This window comes from Temnothorax longispinosus, chromosome 3 (genome assembly GCF_030848805.1).
Source record: "Temnothorax longispinosus isolate EJ_2023e chromosome 3, Tlon_JGU_v1, whole genome shotgun sequence".
Classification (NCBI taxonomy): domain Eukaryota; kingdom Metazoa; phylum Arthropoda; class Insecta; order Hymenoptera; family Formicidae; genus Temnothorax; species Temnothorax longispinosus.
The window spans coordinates 5,268,466-5,294,162 of record NC_092360.1 but is presented as its reverse complement, the minus strand read 5'-3'; the positions used below and the strand labels follow the sequence as shown (position 1 = coordinate 5,294,162).

General features: G+C 37.2%; 1 protein-coding gene across 1 annotated transcript; it reads right to left on the bottom strand.

Moving 5' to 3' along the window:
• Nucleotides 1-1,652: 1,652 nt before the first annotated feature.
• On the bottom strand, nt 1,653-8,336 carry Odd (odd skipped). Its single transcript, XM_071773481.1, has 2 exons — nt 7,477-8,336; nt 1,653-5,684 (listed from the first exon to the last, which is right to left on the bottom strand). Exons 1-2 carry the CDS (start codon nt 8,073-8,075, stop codon nt 5,336-5,338), a joined length of 948 nt encoding a protein of 315 aa, XP_071629582.1. The 5' UTR covers nt 8,076-8,336; the 3' UTR covers nt 1,653-5,335.
• Between the last annotated feature and the right edge of the window lie 17,361 nt (nt 8,337-25,697).

Genomic DNA, 25,697 nt, shown 5'->3' with positions numbered 1-25,697 from the left:
AATTTGTAATTTGTAAAAAATTTTGACTTCTCAGGGGAAATTAAAATGAAAAACTTTTTTTTTAATAAGGTATAAGGGTTGCAAATCTGAACAGAGCAACATCGTCCTGTTTTTATTAGGCAAAGTGGAAAAAGGATCGCCCACGATACCATTAAATAGCATCTGGGAGTTGTGCGAAATAGTATCCTCGATTTAGGTAAACGATTAGCCTCTTCCGTGGGACAAGTCGCTGTGCTCTGGGCAGAATACCAGGAACCGTAACATTGTGATTATTGTAATTAAATCGTCCCCCTAGGGGAAACGGTAAAGGGTACACAGTCGGACGGTCCTTCTCTCCATTCGTCTTCCTTCTCCTACGAAATTCATTTCCATTCATCATTCTATCCCTTTTTCATCCCACCTTCTCTCTCCCACGTTTCTTTGGCTACCTATTCCCGAAATGTAATCTTCTCTTTGTATCCTCGAACAATCTTATCGACGATTATGGGATCGCGTGATTATTTTTCACACTTTACGTCGACTCGATTAAACTTTCGATCCTAAAATTATAATATAGAGACAGACAATTAGTAAGGGTGCCGAAATTTAGAAACGCATATGTGTTTGATAATTTTTTTGCAAGATTGAAATAAGCGCTACCCCGGCATCATCAGATAGAGGGAATTGGAGAATTCGGAACTTATACATGATTAATTTCAAATGAAATAAATATTGTTATCGCGAGCATCGAGGAAAAGAACTGTTATAAATTCAAGATAAGAGTTTCTGGAAGTTAAATGATAAATGTTATAATAGGCTCTTTGTTTATAGTCGATATAAATCGTTCAGACTCAACAATGACGATCGCTATCGTGTTATGTTTTATTGGATCGGATTTGTCAATATTGGATTCGCTAATTTAATTTAAAATTACGTGCAAGAAGCTTGTTATCGACACGTCTATAAGCAGAAAACGAACAAACAGGTCGTGACGACAAGGTCCGGAATTAGCTCGATGATGAAGGAGCAAAGGGAAACGCAACGTCTTGTTTGTACGGCGTTTCATCATACTTTATTGTCCGTAGAAGGCGCGGGAATTAATTAAAGTTAAACAGTACTAACTGACCGGCAAGCGCGTTAACTGCCGGCTATTGTCGGGAAAGTCGGAAATGATGGTTAGCCTCGTTCCCCGCGTGGATCCACGTAACGACTTGCGTCGAAAAGGGATCGCTGAGGGAACTACTTCTTGTTTACTCTCGCGAGATTAAATTGAACCCGGATACGTCGAACATTCTCTCTCTCTCTCTCTCTCTCTCTCTCTCTCTCTCTCTCTCTCTCTCTCTCTCTCTCTCTCTCTCTCTCTCTCTCTCTCTTTCTCCCTCTCTCTGAACGAGTCATACTCACAGAATTACTCCACAGCTCTTTAACCTGGCCAACGTGCGAAAATATGTGTATTATATACTACGAAAAGTTTGTAAAATTACATAAGCAAGTTTAAAACTTGTACGATTTACAATGGAAATATATACATTTCTATCACAAGTCGAGAACTTAAAAAAAAAGTATGTAAAATTACATGACAGGCTTAAAAATTATTACTAGATTAGATTAGAGTTACAAGACGAAGGCGAAGATTCTCAAAACTATGGGACCGTCGTTACGTAAATGAGCCATTTCATTTGGAATAATTTTTATTTTCAATGAATAACAACAACATTTAAATATACATTACGATCGACTAGCGTGAGGTATTCTCTTGTTCCTCTCATTATATTTGGTATGATCGTACAATAACAGATAACCGCGCCGAATCCGATAATATTCCAAGTCGCTTAAATGCGCTTTATATACATTCAGCGCGCCGATAAGGGCACAAGCGACTTCATCGGATCGAAGAACGGCGAAACTACACGATAGAAGAAGACAGTTCACACCTACAGACAGACTATCTACACGAATATAAATATTTACAACGATCTTAAATTAGTTGGTAACTCAACGTACGAGCCGAAACTTGGAAACACGCATGTTAAATGAAAATTAGAAAGGAAGAATCAAGTCGAAATCGAACATACAGGGTGTGTCGAGTATCTTCTCACACCTAGATTCTTGGATATTACTGGTTACTATTTAACTGGATCATTACTGATCATATATGTTAACTTTCAATATTAAATATTTTAATTTCAAAACTCTATTAAAAATATTTAATATAGCATCAGTTAAATTGTTAAAAAATTTCAATTTTTGTAAAATCAATTGTCAACGAATTTTCCTAACGCCTCAAAAACTGATTCCAAACTCATCAAACAATCTATACAAAAATTACGAAAGTTCTGTATACACCCTGTACGTGAAAGACGTGGGTGGTCTACGGATAGCATATATAGCAGTATCTTTTCTCAGATTAAAAGAAAAAGAAATCTGTGGGACCGTCGTGCCTGAGTCGCCGGTGGCATCGAAGGGAAAGGTGACGCGGCTAACTGGCCAGGAAATGTCCTCCCTACTCCCTTCTCCCGCCCTTATCTGATCTAAATTTCTAATTTTACGGGAAACGGAGATATCTAGTCGGCCGGAGAGACCCGATTAACACCGTCGATATACACGACAGGCACGGTAACGTCGCACCCTCCCGGCACAGATCGTTGTCTCGTCGAGGAACAATTAATTATCTCGACGCCTTGCGACCGGATCGTGAGTGCACTTTAGGAACCTGGATACCGTACGCTCTCTTGTGAAACACGTAAAACTTTTCGGGACGGACACTCTCCTCGCGCGGCACAATTGTGATTTACGCGTAATTAAATCTGTATCGTCTCTCATCGCGGGTTCCTCGTTCCTAATCCCACACGCACGACGTGTCGTGGTCCAAAACGATAAGACGTATGACTCGAATTATTTACGAAACTTTGTAACTAAATTACGTTGTATAAGTATCTCGATTTATGAACACGTCGAACGAATTATTTAACGTCCGCTAGTTCCACGGCTCTTAATCGAGATTTTGTACAGCGCTCACGCGCGTTGAAGCAACGAAGCTTAGATTCCTCGTGATGTACGACGAATAAATTATGTTGGAAAACGTCGGAGATTGGGAATATTCTCGACTGACAACGATCGTACGCGCGAAGTCTGTGTAGTACCGCGATGCCTAATGGGGAAAGTGAAGTATATCAGCAGCAGCATCGTATGTCAGAGAAAAAAGTAATTGAAATGCGCGAAGTTCGACTCGACGTGCAGTGAATACTGTTTTCGTGTGAACTATGAGTTTATAGTATCTAATAGTATATAATGTATATCAAGAAACATATACAGGCTGTCCCATTTGTCACAGACATTTAAAATCCCTTCGTTGTTTTGTGACAAAATGTCTCATCGTGACAATTTTTTGCTTCAGATATATTGTCACGCCTTCGAAAAGACGTCAAAGATATTCGTGGGACGTTGTGCATATAAACGCATACGCAATTCTTATAAGAATCAAAAGATTCGCTGAATATTCACAAGACTTACTCTTAAACGTAATAGTATAAATATTTAATATAAATATGTAAGATAAATATAATTAATTTTATATCTATATGATATAATATAAATATGATGCTAATTATACATTTAAAATATAATATAAATATAATAATAATTAGATATATATGTTTTCGATATAATATAAATATTTTGCAAAGGATATTTACAAAGAGAAGAATATACACAAAAATCTGCGTGCACATAATAAAATAAAATAAAATCTCTTTTCCACGTGTTAAAATAGAAAATTTACATTAATATGCGCGCATCAACAACGGTTCGCTTGAAACAATCTTGTTCACGTAATCTATTCTGTAGGAAAATAAGACAGATATGTGAGGAAGATAATTTAAAAAAAATTTTAACTCTGACTAGACATAACAGACAACTATTAAAAGCAAACGCAAATTATATCAAGTTAATTGTACTTGATAGCAGTCTGCAACGTCTCTATTTAACATACTGTGCTATTGCATAAAACCTCAAACAGAATTAGCAAGAACCTATCCTTGCTAATTCTGTGTCATTACTAACGTCAAAATTAGTTACTTCATTGTAATTTACGTTTGTTTAAAGTTCAAAGTTGTAATTTTGCTCTTGTAACTACAGTGTCGTACTGTAGTTGCGTGTCGTCCATTTTGTATTAATTTCAGAGTCTTGAGAACGCCGATCTATCAACAAATGCGGTTTGCGTATGTATCTTAGGTTTATTCATAAAGCAGAAAAGAAAGAATGCTCGTGAAGAAATGAAGTACTACAGAAATCGAAACTAGCATGATAGTTATTATGTTTTTTCAAAGCTGAATACAAAGATCCAGGAACTTCAATTGAAATTAACTGAGGTTTAACTGATTTTTTGCTTTCTTACAATATTGAAATATGAAGTAGCACACAAATTATCTTGCAATTATATAAAACAATGGTCCAAATTAGTTGCAACTTTCAAATCAATTTTTATATTGATGTTTTCTTTCCCATACTGCTCGTACCGTGCACATATATATAAAACAAAGGTCCTGCTATACATTGTCTCAAGAACAGTCGTAAGATAAATGAAGATAAGATGATGTGACAAACGGTTCGACTGAAATAAGGTCATAAACTGAGAACAATCAGACCATTCTCAATAGGAGGGAGAAAAAGATATGTGTGTCAATCTATCGACAAAACTTATAAATGCAATGATCTATAATCATAATTTTATACACTACATAATTGTAAACGATGAGTTGTTGGCGCAATCAATTGTCAATTAAAATTCAATATGATTGCAATTGACGAGCTTTAAATAAAGTAGCGTTATTATAGAAATTCTTATAGAAAAAAATATAAGTAATAACAGATTATTAATATATAATTTCAATTATTAAAAAAGGTAGTTATTTAAAAAGAAAAAATAATTCAACAATGATTTGATTCATTCAGAAGGTACGATTTATACGTTTTTGAAGCACAACGTCGCACATACTTTAGTAACAGCTCGTTAAGATTATGAGCGACAGGAAGAGAGGGAAAAGTGGATAGTGAACATCAATAGAAAAGCAAATTTCAACGAAATTGCAACTAAATATACTCGACTATTAAATTGGTGACACTCACATAAAAAAAATAAAAAAAAAATATTACCAGTGATTTTTCTCGGCACTCTTGACGCCAATCCAGCTGGTGCTAGAAGAGCGCACAAATTAAAATATATGATTAATAATAATAATAATAAAGTATATAATAAAACTTACTTCGTAGACTTTAATGAGAATGAGAAACTATGATACAAAGCAAACGCAAAGGTGAAATGCACGCAGATTAAAATTAGAAGTAATCATGGTCTCTAACGTCTCATAATGTCCTCTATAGTGAAGCCGAGTTTGTGCGTACTGCTCTTCGGTATCGGCAGAAGACCGCTCACCCGCTCTGCCATTTGTCTAACCTCGGTAGAGGACATGATCCTCGAGTCCGACGACACCGAGGTCTCGATCCTGAGGTCCTGCGGAACGTCCGCGTGCGTCAGAAGGTGCGTCTTCAGATTGCTCCTCTGATTGAAGCTCCGACCGCATATCGTGCACTTGTGCGGCGACTCCTCCATATGCATGACTTTATGAACCGCCAGAGTCCTACTTTGGCAGAAACCTTTGCCGCACTCGTTGCATTTGAACGGTTTCTCCTTACTGTGTATATATCTAAAATGTAAAAAATTAGTCAGCTCTGGTTACGGATCCAAGCTGGAAACCTTCTGTCTTGTTTTTTTTTTCTGATAAATAATAATTTTGTAAATAGTTTTCGGTTCTTTTATGACGCTTGGTAACCCTTGCTTTCTTCTTGGATTAATCAATTTTTCTCTTCTACCTTTGATATGTGTGATTGCACATGGCATTTACCACCAACAATAGTTAATAAAAGCAAATTGATATTTTCTGTTTTCACAGGCGTACGGATGATATAAAGCATCAATACCGATAATCAATAAATATATTTAATATATGATCGATATCTTTGTGCGCAATGCTTATAAGCGGAACAAGAATTTTTGCTGTGGGTGCAAGAAACTTGTTTTCAATTTTTTCACGAAATTTTGCACAATTTTATACAATTAGTGGAATATCACCGAAATCATAGTAATTCAGTTATTGATGCTTATATTTATGCTTATATCATATGTGCTGATACGTATGCTAAACTTTGTTTTATTTTCGTGTGTGTAATTACAGAAAATATATTTAAAAAATACTTGAGAAATGTTCAAAGCTTTGTTCGAAATAGAAATATTATTTTCAAACAATATATAATATTGCTATAGAAATGTAATATTATAATATCTACATGTGTAATGTTCTTAAATTATAAAAAATATCCCGATATTATACATGGGTGATGGCTAATCGGTAGATGGGCTGCGGGCGATGTGCGTACTCGTTATGAAAAATTATTCAGTCTACTATAATAGCCAGACAGTAATAACAATAGATTGAGAATTATACCATGCTGGATAAATGAATTAGCACAATAAATCTGACATTCAGGGAATAATGGATGAAAAAAATATTTCCGAATTATTAACTGGCAGATAAGCAATATCAAATATATCAAAAATTTCCTAAGAAAAATGTTCTAAAAATATTAAACAATTTCTAAAAAAGATTAAACTATTAAACTACGCAAAACCTATTTCCTAAGAATTTCAGTATGCTAGCGATTTTTCTTGCAGTTCAACATATTCTTTATCCAAAAATTAAATGTATATAAATTTTAAAAAGAGTAAAATTGTGACATCATTGACCCGTGAAATTACCAATATTTACGTACGAATAAAAAAGCATCATAAAATGCTCGTTTTATACCTTACTTCTGTATGTTTAGTACTTTCTAAAAGGTCGTAAAAAGGATTGCAAGGACTTCGCGGGTAATATATTTAACGAATCAAGGGCAAGAGACAAAAAGTTAAAGAATAGGCGTATCTTCACGGAAAATTACCTGGGAACGTTCAAGGAAAGTTCCTTCGTAGACGTTCTCTAAATAGAACATTTTTGAAAATTCTCTCGAACGATATATAGCATTTATTGCTTTATTGTATATCCGTTAAATGCATTACTTTAATTTGCGACAGATCCCATTAACGTTACGTTATTTCAATTCAATTTATTCTTATCTTAAAATCTCCTACTACAATTCTGATATAATTTTACTCACTTTTAATTTCAGTTGTGGACAAATCAGTTAAATTAAAATTTAAATTTATCTAAGTTCGCTATCGCAGCATTATTATAATAGAATTTAATAAACAACCTAGTTTTGTGTATCATATTAAAATCGCGCGGTCCTCTTTCCATGATTTATTATCTTGCCTTCTTAAATCATTTTACAACTTCTATTTTATACTATAAACGTCATTTTATACCGTCGATGTGATGTATTATCATCGCCGGACCACCAGAATTTAAGCGTGCATTTTGGAAGTGAATTATAAATATTTACCGATGATCCCTCAGATGATCCTGCCTGCGGAAAGCCTTTCCGCATATGTCGCACGAGTACGGTCGCTCGTCGGTGTGCGTCCTTTCGTGAATTAGCAGATTGTAGCTCTTCGTGAACTGTCGATTGCAAAACTTGCAGATAAACTGTTTCTTGGGCCTCTGACCCGTTGGTCTCCGAGCGAGGAACGACGGCGGCTGCGGCGGTGGCGGTACCGGAAACATACCCGGATGACCCTGATAGTACAGATAAGGGCGTTGGGGGCAGCAACCCCGAAATGTGAACAGGGCCGCGATAGGGTCCTTCAACCAATTACTGAGGACCTGATGGTTGTTAGGAACGCTGTGCGCCGCCTGAACGTGTTGCGGCTGGACGTATCTGCCGTTGAGGAAGTTTGACTTGGCCCATTTCGAGGTTGAAAAAACCACATGCTGCTGCTGCTGCTGCTGCTGCTGCTGATGCTGATGTTGATGTTGATGTTGATGTTGATGTTGCTGCTGATGCTGATGCTGATGCTGATGCTGATGTTGATGCTGATGCATCGGTCTGTCAATCGTCGGTGGCGTCTGCGGCGGCGTCAGCGGCTCCGTTTTTGTCTCCATCTGCGTCCTCCCCGCGCCTCCGAGCGTCAGAGGCAAAGTAAAGCCGATCGAAGCCGAAAAACGACCGTCACTTCAGGAATGATCGATCGTGGACGATCGACGCTTCGCTCGCGAGACCCACATAAGTTCGTGCGTGTTCTGAATCCGGGCACAACGGTGCGGTGTGGACGAAAGCGAGCGCAATCCAGGGAACGGCGAGAGGGAGAGAAAGGGACTCCGAGAGAGGAGAGAAAAAAAAGGAACAAGAAGATATTTACTCGAGAGTCGGCGCGATACTAAGCGGCCGAGTGCCACGGCCGGGCCCTGAGAGGATCGCCGTTTACCTGGCGCCAACGATGACGACACGGTGGCTCCTCCTACCGTATCCCGTGCGCTGGATACGCCGGTTGGCGGCCCGACTTCCACAGGGGCGGAGCTTCCGGGTTGGGGTGACCCCGCGGGGCGTCGCGACGCTACCCACCCGTGGACAACCGCGGCTTCTCCCGCCGCCGTCGTCACACTCGTCGCCACGCGTCCGCAAGACGCACCGGCGAGGGTGGGAGGGGGCGAGGAAGGGTTGGAGGGGGGTGGAGGTATTTGCCGGCTACGACGACGTAAGTTGTAAATGTTGCGCGCTGATGAGAGATGAAATTCGCGTGAATGTGTGTGTGTGTGTGTGTGTGTGTGTGTGCCACGCGTACATACACGCGTATACATTGACTCGTCGATAAAATTTACACGTAATCTCGTGTAAGTTAACGTGGGTTCGTTAAGTTTTCGGGTGCTACGAGCTGTAAATGACGGGCGAATGGTCTTTCCCGAAAATTCGAGGAGAAAGACTCCGGCCAACTGTACCTGTCTATATCTTTTCTTTTATATTCAGCAATAAATCATTTACGTTAAGAAAATACGGCGAAACTAATAGGGAAAGAAACTCGGTTATTTACGGATATTTGCATAAAATATTTAAATAAGATTTTTCTCCGCTGAGGTCACGAAAAGATACCTGAGAACTACCAAGGGCTCTTTCTATTTTTATGATGCGCCAGTGTATTATAATTTTTTTTTTGTTTTTTTTCGATAGTCATAAAATTATACAATAAAAATAAATGTTTCCAATGGATAAATGACAATTTTTCATACACGAAGATAAAGCCTCACGCGTTGCATGTATCTATATACAGTAACCGACACGTATATACATACACATGAAAATCGAGGCAATTCTGTTATTACAAACTCCATTGTAGTGAACGGACGAGCATGTTTCCAGCATGGTGCATTGGGTAATCGACTCATGCAAGTTTTCATGCGAGCCAACCACAGGATCGACGAGCACGAAACCACCCCTACCGTAGATAGGGATTACATATCACGAACCATTAGTGTATAAACAACATGGCGCCACTGGCATATTTCGCAAAACGACGCGGATTGTCATTGTACCCTAGTCGAATTAGGTATGTGCCTTCCTTTTAATATTTCCAGACAATACCGATAAAAAATAAAATGTAAAAATAAAGTGTGTGAATGTTCATTTTTTATTAAGGTAGACAATAGATAAAACAAATTTATTTCTTCAAAAAATTTTTGTTAAGTATAAATGTTTATCTTTCATTGTTTAAAATAGGTAGTCAATAGATGAAACAAATTTATTTCTTCGAAAATTTTTCGTATGAATGTCCATCTTTCATTATTTAAAATAGGTAGCCAATAGATAAAGCAAATTTATTTCTTCGAAAACTTTGTATTAATTACATATATAAATTTCTGTAAAAATTTCGTATTAATTATATACTTTCTAATGAAAATTTTATATCGATTATATAATTTTCGATAAAACAAATATGCAGAAAATTTAAGATATTTTAATTTTCCAGATTTTTGAAAGCTAACGACAACAGATTGATCATTCTTAATAGCGCGTAGCTACATTGTTTCGTCGTGTAGTGTTACTAATTGGGGCTAGCACTTTTGTTTTACTCTTAACAGCATAATCCATCTTCCTTGTCGAATACTCTTTCCGACGTATGGTCCAGTAATCTCATTATGCGTTAACGATGCAGCACAGCATGATATTTGGGATATCGATGCTACCGATACATTCGCCACGAATTTACATCAACGTCAAGGAAGATGAATCTTTACGGTAAGCTGTGTTAATGAGAACAAACTGACGGAACCTGTTTGGTAAACGACTGATTTTTATGATATTTACAGCATCAAGTCGTCATTATCATATGCATTTTGAGCCATCAAAAGTTGCTGAAGCAATGTTGGAATTAAAAGAATTCTTATTAAGATAACGGCACGTAATATCTGTTTTTTTTTTTATTGCTTAAATCCCTGTTTTCACATCCGATATTTAGCATTAAATGCTTGATCCTCAATGCAAGATAACTGTACCTTTACATAAGATAAATAAAATCGAGAATCATCAGAGAGAGAGAGAGAGGAATCATATTTGAAGCTAAATGTGGAAGATATAGATTTTAATTTTCAAAGTTTAATTTTGGAAAAAATTTATCTAATAAGGATATCTAACGATGATTAATTTAAAAATACCATTTCGAAGAACGAACACAGAGATAGTCGACAACTAGCGCGCGGCAAGATATCATAGACAGTATTATTATCGGTAACAATGTGTGGTAAAGATTATCTTATCTATTTATCGATTTATAACAGCACAGACAGTATGACACCAACAGAGAAACACGTCGATGTCCGCGAATTGAGAAGGAAGCTTTTGATCGCGCGGTATGACGTAGCACGCTATTTGCGAAGATATTTCGGATCTCGAATTATCTCGCCGCTTCTTCCGTTTACAAACTCTTTGAATTATTTGACGTCCGATCTTCTTTTAATAACACTGTCGATTACACCAATAAGTTTATGTTTTAATTTTTATCAAAAATTAAAAGATTCTTTTTTTTATTCACTCTTCAACGCACAAAATTCATGAAAAGCAAACATACAATTTCATGTACACCTCGAAAGATCAATTTTTTACGCGTAGATGATGGTAGATCAACGTAAAAAACTTTTCGCGAATATATAATAACACAAAAAATCTCAATAATACCTCGATTATTTTTAATCGCTTATTTTTAATCAGGATATTTATCCGAACTTTGAAAACTTTAAACGCGAGCACATTTCTGTCACGTTGTCCGTAAATTCTTTCGACACGCATAAAAAAAGCGCATGGGAAACTGACGGTATTTCACTGATCGCTTTTCGCCTGGAAAGTAATCTTGCACAAGGGAGAAATGCCCTGTAATCGTTATCGTTTCTCGATCACGCTGCAGAGATAGGATGAGGGGAGGATTAGGGGAGAAAGGAGTGAATGAGAGAGAAAGAGAGAGAGAGTAGAGGGAGTAGAGGGAGAGACGACTCTTCGAAACCTGTCTCGTATAATTCCACAAAATGTTTAGCATACAAAGACAAATATAATGGTCGCCGAGATGAGGTTGCGACGAGATCACGGGCCCCGGGCGGGGATGGTTAATTCAGTTTCAAGCTCCATCAGGCAGGCAGATCCCCTCGCCGCCCGTTCACCCCCTTCGCACGCTCTCATCACCCCTGAAGCGTCTTTGTACGTCGCCGTCATCCATCCATCTCTCTCGTTTCCTCCCTCTCTCTCTCTCTCTCTCTCTCATCTCTCGTTTGCCACTCCTTGCAAAACTACACAGGTACTGGGAACTACCAAATTGAACATATACTTGCTAGAACACGCGCTTTTCCCATTCCTCTCTTTAATATGTCGGATTAAAGCTTTTGAGAAACGGCAGTACCTAACATATTTATATGTACATCCTGAATTTTTTCTTTTACTCACTGTTTTTTTAAATAAAAAGAAACCTTAACAAATTTAAAGCCATTTTTGTTCTGCTAGTCCCTATCTACTCCGTTTAATGTTGCGAATACGGAAAGTAGCAGAATTTTGCGCACGTAAAAATAAAAAAATATATTTGGATATTATAATAGAATATATTTAATATAACTGAAGCTTATTTTTTATTTATTGAAGAAAAATCTCAGAGTTAAAACAATCACTGAAATAATTTCCTTTCAAATTGATATTATTATAGTAAAATATATCCTTGAGAAAGCGGTCAATAATTAAAGGAATTTTTAGTGGCTCGAGAGACTCGGATGAAAAATTGAAATAATAGGTATTTGACTCTACACATTTCTCTTTCTCCTATCTTCTTTCCATATCATTCACAGATTATCTACAGGTCCTCTCGAAGTCGAAGAGCACTCGAGGCACTGGCATTTTCACCAGACGGTGACAGTCTGTTTACAGCATAACTTTCGAAATTAACTGCCCTCGTGGCAAAAGGTGAAAAGTTTGTCACAACTTGGGATGAGCTGTGATTTAAACGGGATCATCTTATGTAAACTACCACGGGAGGAAATATTCAACAAAGAAATGCTTCGATTATTTGTCAGCTATCACAATAAAAACTAGAATTTATTTAATATTTATAATCGATTTAACGAATTAGATGTAAGTAGAGATTTTTATAATAGGCAGTAATGGGGAAAGTTTATTTGGACAACTTGACAATATTTCGAAATTAAATATGTCAATTGAGTTGTCAAATCAATATATAAATTAATTATTTTAGACATTATATTGTCAAAAATGTTTATAATGTAATTGCATATTAAAATAATTTTTATGTTGATAGTTTTCTCGTATACAACTTATTATTTATTAAATATTTATTAAAATTTCTACATTTAAGTTGCCATGTATATTTTATTATACATATAGTATTTATGAACAAAATATATTAACAAGGTTGAAAATAAAACTTTATTCAGTAAAACCATTTGAGAACCGTTAAAAACGGATGATACGTCCTTGCGAATAGTGTTATCATTTCATTTCAAGTTTAGTGTTTTCAAAAAAAAAGTGAAACCTCGTATTTAATTCGACACTATTCAAGTGGCATTCTAGAAGCCTATCGGGACCACTACCACTTGAAAAACAGGCGCAGCGATTTTCTGATTTCTCGCTTTCCTATTCTCAACCACAGATGTCAAATGCCGTAGGATTCAGGTTACGCTGAAACTGAAAAAAGAAAAACTTTCCTATTCTGTTTTTGAACTCGATCCGCGTCACTTAGGATAAACACAGCCTTGAATATTTTTCTTTCATTAATCACGTAGAAATTGCAACGTTTCGGACCACACGCAAATTTTTGAAAAACTGCGCCTTTGCCTGCCTTAATCCGAGGCCAAAACAAAAAAAAACTAAGGACGGAAGCGTTTTTAAAAATAAACTAAATTAGTTAATCAACCTTATCAACAATATTAAATCAGATTTAAACGTTTAACATGTTTTATGACAAAGTAGACACTGCAGTACTTGATGTGATATATATTTTCTGATTAATTATAGTTTAATTGTATTTTATTTATATTTTGATGCCATCGATTTTTTTATCTGATATTTATAAAATACTTTACCAACATCACACATCTTGAGTGACATTATTGACGGAATATCTAATTTGATACCTAATTTAAATATAAAAGGACACGCTTGTCAGCAGAATACTGAACGTTATTTCAGTAGAGTAAAAGAAATAGAATCGTTCAAATATACAAAATCAAATTTGTCTAAGTTTATTCTAAAAATCTGAGAACGGAATTTTTACTTCTTCGTGTTACGATCAGTATATTTCATGGACTGTTAAGTACAACTCCAGTCTAACAATAATATCTACAGTACAGATTATTGGACCTTTTGTCAGATTAGTAGTGACAGCGATAATATGACAAAAGGTCCAATAATTAGACTTTTTACCTTTTTTATAATATCTTATAACCGAATATAATGTCCGAATATAATGCATTTGTTTTTTTATTTTTGTATCAGAAGGAACACACATTGATGTCAACTGTTGACACAACGTATTAACTGTTGTCTCGCCCTTCTCGTACCAGTTCTTAATCCTGCTATAATCCAAAAATTCAGCTGCGGCCAACATAAACTATTCTTCAAAAAGATTAGAGAGACATATTCTATCCAAAACACGTACGTTTTTTTCTTGTCTATTATTGTAGAACTTCTATGAAAATGCTATCTCTGTTCCGGTGCATTTAGATTTTCTTTAAAAAAAATAAATTTATAAATTTTCTGAATTTTTACATCTGTATTTTCAGTTTTCCATTGCAAATGTTAAACTAATGCTATACTCCTTTTTTTTACGATAACATTTCCTGACTATAATATGAGAAATTTTTATCTAAAATATTGCATAAACAAAATTTATTTGTGGGAGGAAAGTCTCGAATATACCAGTAAAAATTTTGTAGAACTTGAAAAACGACGAGCGACGTTCGTTGGTCTCGCGCACCGAGATCATCCCCTTTGAACCCGCACGGCATTCGATGTACAATTTTTCCGTTATTAAAGCTTCAAATCGTTTATAGGCGATATCATCTGCTTAGTCTCAATGACCGAACAGACGCCCATCGCTTCTGCCAGTCTCTCAGCTCGGGGTGTCATATGCCCCGCTCAGATAATATCTACGCGGCTATACGCCGTAAGATGTCACGTACTCTCTTAACTCCCATGTGTGGAACGATATGCGAAGTTGGGTGGGGTGAATTTAAACAGAGACCTTTAAAATCCTCCCCCTAAACTACCGAACAGTTTATATCCACGTATTTCCATTGCTCTTTCGTTCGATACATGTCGCAAATCTCTTAACTGCACGCGCAATTCTTACACAACTCAATAAAAGAAGTTGCTTCTATTTTACAATGATTATGCGCAAAACTAACGTTTCTCTCACAAAACAGAAACGCTAATCTCATCAACAATACAAATAATTTTCTACAAACATCGCTTTCCCTCCTCTCTCAATCGTTTTATTATCTTATATATGTTAATTAACTTGCGCATATTGCATGTCGCTTATATTATTTCTGTTTTCTTTGCAATAGAATTATCCTTTTTATTATCTTGTTTTTCATATGTATAATAGATTTATATGTTTTCTGTATATTTTCATAGCAAGTCCTATGTTACTTCAAGGTTTGATAAAATTACTCTACGCGATTACAAAAATACTTTTCCTCAAGATTTTAGAAAACTATACTTTGAGATATATCTCGAAAAATATTGGAAATATCTTTCCGAGATATCGGCGCAACATTCTCTCTCTATATTGTCACGCACAGCTTACATAATCGTCGGTGTGACGCGCAAACGCGAACGACCACGCGACTTTCGCGGCAGCGATATACGCGCGGCGATCAATCAGCGATTAATCTCTTCGAATCCCTTTTTTCTCGCCGACAGAGCACAGATGCATATATTGTTTTCGATAGCTGTCTCCTCGACGGCAGCTTGTACTCGGCCCCGTGGCCACACCCACTCCATTAAATCGAGCATCGATATCGTGTAACTTTCTTATCAGCCGCTATCTGGCCTTTGCTGATTCAGCATTTGCCCAACCGTGCTACCGTGCCGATAATAATTCTATTTTAATGTCAACGGGGACACGCACTGATCTTCGCCGCGCATCGAAGCGATCTTCGTATATGCAGCGAAATGAAGTATCAAAGGGTTAAATATGCAGGAAAAAGAAATAAAAAGGAAACAATGCGTCTCTGATCATTCTTATCAGCTGTCTCCGACTTTCGAGTTTCCGCTCGCAGAAATATTCTCCCCTCTCTCCGTTAGAGTCCATCAGAATCTGCATTATCATTTACATACATCTACACAGATAGGTACATCTATGTACCTATGATTTTAAATAGCGCTCTGCTTAGAACGCGATCGGGGAAATTAGCAATCTCGTTGCGAAAATGAGCGATCGTTCCGTCCGTCAAAGGCGGATCACCGCTTTCCGCGGCGCGACACACGTACGTCAGCGCGTTTCAGAATTTTACGGCGGAGGTAGTCGGGGACGAGAGCACATCAAAGGCGCCGCTATCGGCTAAAGCTGTTTTATGCTCGCGTGGCGTTCGCACGTGTGTGTTGTGTACCTACGCACACCGCGGCGTGTACACGCGGTGTACACAGTGTGCGACTTCCTTGGAGCAGGGCCGTGATTAGCGAGGCAAGGTGGCCGGAGAGCTTTAGAAATCGAACTTTCAAAATACGTGCCGAGTACCTCGAGTTTGATCATAACGACGATTTTACGTTTAACGAAATTAAATATTTCTCAAAACGTCGATTGCTTCATAGTCTCACAAGTAATGTATAATTGATAAATTGATACAATTTTCGCGACTTTTTAACGCGTTTTTCTTGAAAAGGAACGAAGCTGTTCCCAAAGATACAATTTTTTTTTTATCTTAGCAAGTATTTTTTAATAACGCGTCTGAGAATATCTGAAAAGCAACATTTGAGCTATTATATTATCAGTCACGTCATTTTCCTTTTCGTTCATTATTCTATAATTCAAGATGTGGCAATTGTTAAAATTTTACCAAATTGAATGGGGAGATAATTTCAACACATTACCTTTCTCGAGCTTGAAAGATTTCTCATCACAGCCCTGTCTTTGAAGCGTACTCCGAAGAGTGTCTGCGATACATCGTGCCGCCAGATATTGAGTCATATAAATTCTTGCGTTTTCAATGGATAGAGGATAAGTTCGATACACCGGTGTTCTAAATTACACGCGTTTTTTAATAAGCTGCAATTGATGCGCACAGTGAATTCTTTTTGCATTCAATTCGAAATATAAAAATTTATATTAATATTAATTTATATTAAATTTATAATATTAATATTATATTAAATTTTGTACGATTTCGCAGATGACATATTGTTAACAAAACGGATATAATTAAACAATCTTTCTCTACAATCTCGTTACTTAAATTGCACAAATTACTTTATGTACTAGCTTTTGTGGTTAATAAATTATATAGGCATACGTTACGCCTTTCATTCGTGTCACAGAGTTACAATTATGCTAGCGACAAATTTAAATATATAATTAAATATGTAACTACATATATTTGTGTAGGATGTAGCTCACATATTGTAAGACAGAAATTGCAATCGGGAATCACTTATGAGAAGTACATTAATATTTTGCCGATATTATCTCTATCAAGTGTTTGATTTTTGTGTTTAAAACGACAAAGAACCTGAGAGAAGCGGAGACTTTCTCGCTCACGATCAATTCTCGTTTGCGCTATCGAAGAAATCTTATCACTGTGCAAAGCGCACGAAGACCGGCAATCGCGGTGCTTCTACGGTGCTTTGATATAGGTGCGCTCGATATTGCGAGAAGTCTCCACTTCTAAGAAGCCCCCGCTTCTACAAACCTCCCGAAAAAGACGGACACGACGATCCTTTATTTCCCTAAGGCGTGTTCCGAATAGAGTAACTGACAAAGTACAGTCCGGCTTAGGTTTTCCGGCAACTCGAATGCTGTTCTTTCGCAAATCTTGCGATTATTATCGTTCGTGACGTGATGGGGAAAGCGTCCTCTCGGGTTCGTCCAACATTTAACCCTTGTAATGGATAATATTAACACTTTCTAGCTAAGTGATTTTCTTTACGTATAAAAGAAGTATATATGTATAAATATATTCAACAAATATATTTAATTTATAGATACATATAAATATATTTATAATATATGTATAAAGATTTATATCATGCATGAAGTTTGCAAAGTTGATTAAAAGTATAACAATATTTTTTTGAAAATTATTCTTTGTTCTTTGAACTATTACAATAATCAGAAACACGTACGTAACACTGAAGAAATAAAAAAGAGAAGAAAAGTAATATTAATGGCAAATCGCCATTCGTTAAGATATCGCTAAACGCTATATAATTTGTAAATTGCAAACAAATATTTACAAGTTACGCGAATAGAAATTACATCACTTTAATAAGTTTCCAATTCTCACAATCTCTTCCCTACTTCTTCAGTCGCATGCTTCTGATTATATCGCGATGACTCAAACAGCAAAGAGTGAAATTCAGAAGCGCGTTTGACGGCACGCCCGCTCCAGCGCTTCATTATCCTCGCTGTGTAAATTACGTGAAAATATGATCAACGTAATATCGCATAAACAGTCATCGTCGTGCGATTAACAGCCCGCGTACTATAATTGTGTATTTCTATATCATCATCAAATTGCATTAAATTTCGATAGGTATTACACATCTCGTGCAGAGCCGATTGTGCACTTTGCGCAGCGGAACGTAAATAATGGACGTAAAAAGCAAAATGGAATAACGATGATTCTCATTATCTTTTAATTTTCTATCGCAGCGACATGTGATAAATAATAAAAAGATAAAAGTATAATGACGTGTTTCATGATAATCCCGGAAATACACGCGAAGCGACTTTAATTTTCACAGTTTTAATTTAACAACTCGTAGCATAATCTTTTCGCGCATAAACAATTTCGTTATGACGCCGCATCGTTATTAAAAATTTTTTTCTCGGGCAGAATATTTCCGTTACGCGAATCTGATGTAAATGTATCAGTGCATTTCGTGCCTGCGCGTTTGGTATCGTAAATACAAAAAAAAAACCGTCATAACGGTAGCTATAGATCGCGTAACACTTCGAACCGGCACGCCGCTAAAGAGCACAGCTATTGCGTGACAGTGTTAAAAGGTTTATACGGCAGCCGGCGGCTGCGATGACACTCTCTGCCCGGCGTCTGCTTTCCATCATTCAACGATCGAGCTAATAAGATCGAGCTCGGTTCGTGGACTTCAAACAATTACGTTACGTTTTATTTTTTAATCGAGACGTTACACGTTACAATGACATTCTTTGTTAATCCTGCAAAATTTATCTCACAATTAATACTAGATTTAGAACAGGAAATGGAATCGAATTACATATATAGAGCTTGACGCCTGATCCGTATCAAAGTGAGAAGATAGTTGTTATTGTATAATTCATATTTCGTATGTTCATCAAAACTTACGTGCTAAGTAAATTCAGACCAGCCGAAATTGCAATTTTAGAAAATGCAACTGAGGAATAATATTTTATAGAAATATGATTAAGTTTGTCAGTAAGAAATAAATAAAATTTTATCTATTTTGTATCGAAAATGCGAACGTGCCAATCACATATTCAATTCGATTCAATTTCAATTAGATACGCTTCTTTCTAATTAAATAGTTTTTTTTTTTATATGCGTCTACGTGCCCTTTTCTTTCTCTATACGCGTTGCTTGCCGTCCATTCGCACCAGTGCATGCGAAATATAGATGATTTAGATTATTTTAGATTTAGATTAGAGATAATGTTTTAATCTTAGGATTAGAAAAAGTAAACGACATATCTCCTGCTCCTCTTGCACATTTATAAAATTATAATATTAAAATTTTATAAAATTGCAGAGTCGTAGAAGTTGATAAATTATTAATGCTTTATTGATAAATACAGTCGTAGATTGTAAATAACAATAATTTTTTATGTTAAGGTTTTCGCATATGTGATCATTGTGTGACGATGCCAAACACTATGTAATAGGTATCGTTAATTGTTGCTATAAATCTATCGAAAAGTATATAATGTGCGAATGAGCAAATGATTACGCGTGATGGATGCTTCGTGACAGGTTTAAAAATTTCATTGACTTACCATGCAATACCATGCATCTCACAACGAGATTCAACATTTCGTATTATTTCATGCGTGAGGAGAATTGTCGCTCTCCGTCACGTATATATAAGAAAGGGTAGTATATGCATGTTATGCGTCTGAAGGATCCGGAGCTTGCCGTCGCTTACGTATGTACCTCCTAACGACTTGACCGACTATCTGGCTCGACAACCGCACAAGTTGCGTCGCGGCATTTTAGCGCAATAAATATTTCGTGAAATATATCGTCCTCCGGGTCGCCACGGAGTCTGCACGGACCTCCCTGGCGGAAGAATGTCGACAGTGACTCGCAATGGGTGGAGGAACAGCCCTCTCGAACACACTAAAAGTTTTATGTGCGTGGGTGGTTGTGCGGTCACGGCTCTACACGGGGTCTGCGTAGTGTCACTTGGCGCACTGCACGCACACCCGTTGGGCGATCCCCGTTCGGAAACGACAAAATGTTCACTGTAAGTTAACACCGTGACGGAGAAGCGAACCGTGCCGAACGTGCCGTGGCGTGCCTCCCGTTACATTTTCGAAAACGCGTCCGAACGCGTCTCTCCGCGTGAGAACTTCTTCGTTGACTATTAGATATACATCTATTAAACAATAAAGTAAAAGTGTGTAAAGTAGAATTTTTTTGGAATGTTGATGGATAAATAATTTTGGATTCTTTGAGGAGAAATGTAAAAGTTGGAAATATAAAAATATGATTCATGTTACAAATAATAAACATATAATGTAGAAATTATTTTTATAAAATTAATATTGTAGATTGTATAATCCCCATATGTATATAAATAATCTATAAAATTAAATTTATATAAAATGTCTACATTATACATTTATTTTTTAGTTTTTTATAATCTATAAAATGCATATATAATAAATAATCCAGTAACATAACATTGAGAGAATCTTAATGATATAAATAATTTGTAACATTCCCGCATTCGAAGGAAGTAAAAGAGTAACAATTTAATTGCAAAGTTCTATGTAACACAACAGAATATAAGTATAAGTTAATGAATTGTAAAAAAATAACGTTTTCCACAACACCTGACGTGCTACGTTGGATTCGCCCCCGAAAGCTACGTTGGATTCGCTCAGATTCCAAGATATCTCTCAATTCGTTTATTATTTAACAATCCTAAAAACTTTCTTGCTTTGCATCGATCGAGCACAGCGGATTACAAATAGTGTAACTAGGAAAAACGGAATATATAATAAAATATGAATATGTAATGCAAATGTATTTAATGTTAAGAAAGCTTACAGATATATTTCAAAGAATTTAAAATTCTTTACAATTCTTTCTTTGTCCATTACATCAGTTTATGACAAGGCCACTTACCTGATGTCCATTTTTATGCTTTCTCAATCTAACGATCCCAGAGGATCCCAGAGACGATCTCCTTGTTTTATATTGATTAGGATTAGGCATAGAAGTATACAAACATTGTAGCAGGAGAAACAGAATAAATAATAATATATGAATGCGTAATGTAAACGTATTTCATGTGGCAGCCAGGGGAGCTTACGGTTTATATCTTTAAGATGCTTCGTTTGGCACACGGCAGTCCATTACATCTGCAGCCACGCAGTTACCTGACGACCATTTTTACGCTTTCTCAATCGAAGGTCCAATGCAGTGTCTCGTCTACGTCTACTTACAAAATAACGTCGGATGTCGAGACGCCCGTGACAAAAGCACGCTTACAAAACCCTCTTAACCCTTTTTCCACGTGGCGCACCGTTGATAATTATTTCAACGAAAATCGGCAATCTTAAACGCTAGGCATTGTTCCATCGTAAACAGTTTGAAATTTCAATATTGAACTTTTCTTTTTTGTTTCTACGTCATCTTCCCCTCTGTTACAATAAGACCCGGTACAGCAGCATGGAAAAAATTACAGAACGAAATGCATGAAAACTGGATACATTTAACAAAGAAACGGACTCAGTTATATATAGGGTCCATAAAACATCTTCTGAATTGCTCCGAGGCGCGTGGCCCTCGAGGCTGCACTTCATCTTTCTCTTCCCTTTTCCCCTCTTATTTGTCACTATAGGTTCTTCGCCAAAGCGAACTAGAATAAAGTTACAATTTCAATACATGCGGATTGCTTAACTTGTTCACTGTTATATTCTACTTCGCTCCGAGAGACACGTCATTTGAAGAGATAAGATAATTTGCATACATTTTGCGAAAAAAATTGCCAAAAATGTCACCCCAACCATGATTCGAATCTGGACCATCTTACTTTCTGGAACGGATGTCAGTTTAACTAGCAAAGCTTGTAGTGATATTTATTAATGCGCGTCAGTAATCGTCAGTAATATTAAATTATATATCAATTTTATAATGTGAAATTATATTTCCAGCCTTAGCATATGATATTTCAAAACAGAATAGCAATCGGCGTATGGTTCGAAAACACAAAGGGAAAATATATAAAATTTGTAAGACTATTATCTGCAGGCATAAAATCCCGTCTGGAAATCTCAAAATGTTATAGTCCATATATATTTTAATTGAAACAAATGAGGCATGACAAACGCGGCTTTTTTTTTCATTCTCTTGAAAGACAAATATCATTATGTAGTTGGCCTTGCGCAATCATTTTATGATTCTTCCTTTGATGTTTTCTGTCTTGCATGTATGTACATACATACATCTGCACGCACTTAAATGTTTGCTTCCTGTTTTCAGAACTCTCCGGTCACAGTTGTTTTCAGAGGCATGTCCGAAACAGGTATTATAGCTGGACAAAGTAGGTAGCAGCCACGTGCCATGACTCAAAGCTTCTTAAAGTCTTTCCAAAAGTCCTTGTATGGAATGCGTGTCCATTGTGACAGCCCATGATATTCGTATAATGCGACAAACAACTGCAGACAGCTTCCTGTATTAGCTCCTTTAATTCTATAAAATCTAAACCGACCTTTTCAAAGGTCAAGAAGAATTGTTGTAAACTATGAGGATTGAGACAGCCATCGCGGCTTCTATTCTCAGTAAAAAAATGACGGACAATATATATTATAATAGTCAATTACATAAAAAATATATATTCCTTATTATAACATTTTGTTGTGAAACCAAACGTAATATTCGTTACTATAAAAATTGATAACAAATTATATCTGTATTCTTACTAATCGTATTTGCAAAAATTATAATGGACGTTGTAAAAAGTTATATATATTTTTTAAATCGTTGCGAACGAAATAGAAACTTATGATACCTATATATGTATGTTGTAAATTAAAAACAATATAATCACGCTATGATCAGTCAATCTTTTATTAAGTCATCAAAGAATTATTATATTAATATTGTGATGTTCATTATAAACATAATAAAATGCATAAAAGCAACCGCACACAAATTTTAAATACGCCGCGAATGATCACAAGCTAAAATATGGATGCAAAAATGATTACGAGTTAAAAGTATCAGAGAAACGCGCAGTTCGCAAAGATTATCGCACACGCGACTACGTGGAGGCGTTGTTCCATCGAAATTCAACGAGAGTAGTCTTTCTCGCGGCGCGGAGAGAAGCGACAAGGAGCGAGGGAGAGGAGGACGCAAGATGAAGGATGGGACAGACAAGGACACTGCCGCCTCTGATCTCGGCGATTCCATCATCAGCGACTCGGAGCCCGGAATGGCAGATAAAAGGCAATTGAATTTAAATCATGAATACGAACGAAGCGAGCGAGCGAGGGAGAAAGGGAGAAAAGCGACGGAGACGGAGAGAGAGAGAGCGAAAACGACAGACACGCGAAGAGAGGCAGCCCGAGCCCCGACGGCAATCTGATGGTAGCTTTGTGACGGTAATGGCTTCAACCCCTGGCCTCCAACCCCCGCGGGGCCTGCACCCCTTCTCGTTTACCGGTGAACACGCGGAGAGACACAAACACCGACGGGGGCCGCGTGTGTGTACCACCGGTGCCTCACGTCAAATCCGTGACTCCGGCGCAAATACGCGCGTAGGCAAATGCGACGGTAAATTGGCATGCTCCGGCACGGTCGGCCGGAAATATTCCATTAATTACAGGTACAAAAGTGCGTTACGAAAATATCGTTTGCGGATTAAGCGACGTATTTTACGCTGATGACGAAGCGCGCGACGCCATCGGGAGCAAATTGATTCTTATCTATCGTTCGATTCTTTTTCCAGCGTAATAACACATACGCGTAAAAAAAGGAAGCGATTTTATTAATTATTACTACGTACAAGTTCCGAAAGAAACGCGAAGAAAGGTTAATAGAAATATATATCTTTCTTAACAAATCGATGAAAATGATTAATGAATAGCTTTTAGAAGAATAGAATAAAATTAGATATAGCTTTCTCTGATAGCTGTGAAATTATTATCATACATTAATCGTGTTTAAAATAGAGGGCCGTAAAATAAATACGTAAAATAAATTTCTAGAAAGATAATAATAATTTAAAGACCAGTTTGAACCAATAGACGTTATAAATAATATCGCGATGTTGGGCGACGCTACTGAGAGCGAATAGATTTTGTTTCCGATCAACGTATCGTTCGTTATGTTACAACAATCGGAATAAGCGTGTCTGTCGTTGAAGCGTCGAATAAATATGTGTGCCGAATAAACATCGAGAGGAGTGCGCGCGTGCATGTGTGCGTCGAATAAACGTCAAGCGAGCTATCCGAATAAATAACAAGTCGTCGCTTCGACAAGTGTGGCAAGACGAGCAGAGAGAGGCCCCCGAGAGCACACGCTTCCTGGAGAGGCTCTCTCCCCCTGATCGATTCTCCGCAATTCTCCCGGTTCAGACACTCGTGGAAACCCGGACGTCGACACCGCGACGCCCGTTTCTCCACCGAGCTCCACCCACGGCAGCGCGTCACCGTCGTACATGCGCGCAAGCCAGACGGCTCGCGAGATGACATGTTCGCCAAACATCGTAAAACGGCCGCCCCGTAATCAATTAGCCCCCCAGCTCCAATTAGCAGGCATACGCCCGCTCGCGCGAGTGTGTCTGAATTCACGCGTTCGGCCCTCACCGACGAGGCTCCTTCTCTCAGGAGACGACTCTCGAATCGTCGTAAACACGTTTGATAACGCGCATGCACGCGGTGGCACGCGCGTATAAAGTGCGTAAAAGTCGAGGAAGAACACGCAGACCGTATTATTTTTATCGCGAATAATCCACAAGGACGCGTATATGCGCGCGTTATACTTCTTCATCTTTTATATATACTTGTATCCCCTTGAAATACAATGCATTGCATAGGAATTAAGTTGCGCTTTCGAATGAAATAATAAAGTGTAGACTTTATCGTTGAAGGAGCGATAATCTGCTGTCATTCTTTTCTTATTGGCATTTCCTTTCCCTCCGTTTAGTTATCTCTTTATTGAGTGTCGTCTTTAGGACTCTTTTCTTTAGACTTTCTCCACTGTTATAAATCTGCTTTTTATATTAAAAAAAAAAAAGATAAAGTGAAACTGCAGACGCCACGCAAAGATGACCTACTCAATGCGCCTGTGCGAAGACGTAACAATGGCCGATGCCATTTTATGAGACCATGTCCTTTAAGTCGTCCGTCGCGCGCGTGTTTTTAGCGTGTGTTTACCTGCAGTTAAGTCTCGGGGCTTTAGCCCCACGATTGACACAAACAAGAACACAAAAAACTGCTACTTTAAAAGTCCCATATTGTAAAATATCCTTGTAAATACAAGTATTTATCATTTATCCGGTCCCTCATTGACGCGGCACGTAAAGAAAAGCGAATTTAGATTTTCCGTCGTCATCAACTAATCCTAAACCTATACTTAAGGCCATTGCACGTAACAAAGTTTTAGTCATAATCGTAAGACCGTAAGAAAATAGACCAATCACAGTCGATTATTCTTCTTGAGCTCGAAGAATAATCGAGTGTGATTGGTCTATTTTCTTATGGCCTTACGATTATGACTAAAACTTTGTTACGTGCAATGGCCTTTTTATCCTCGTATCCTACGACCACGACATAGTCAGGTCATAATGCAAATT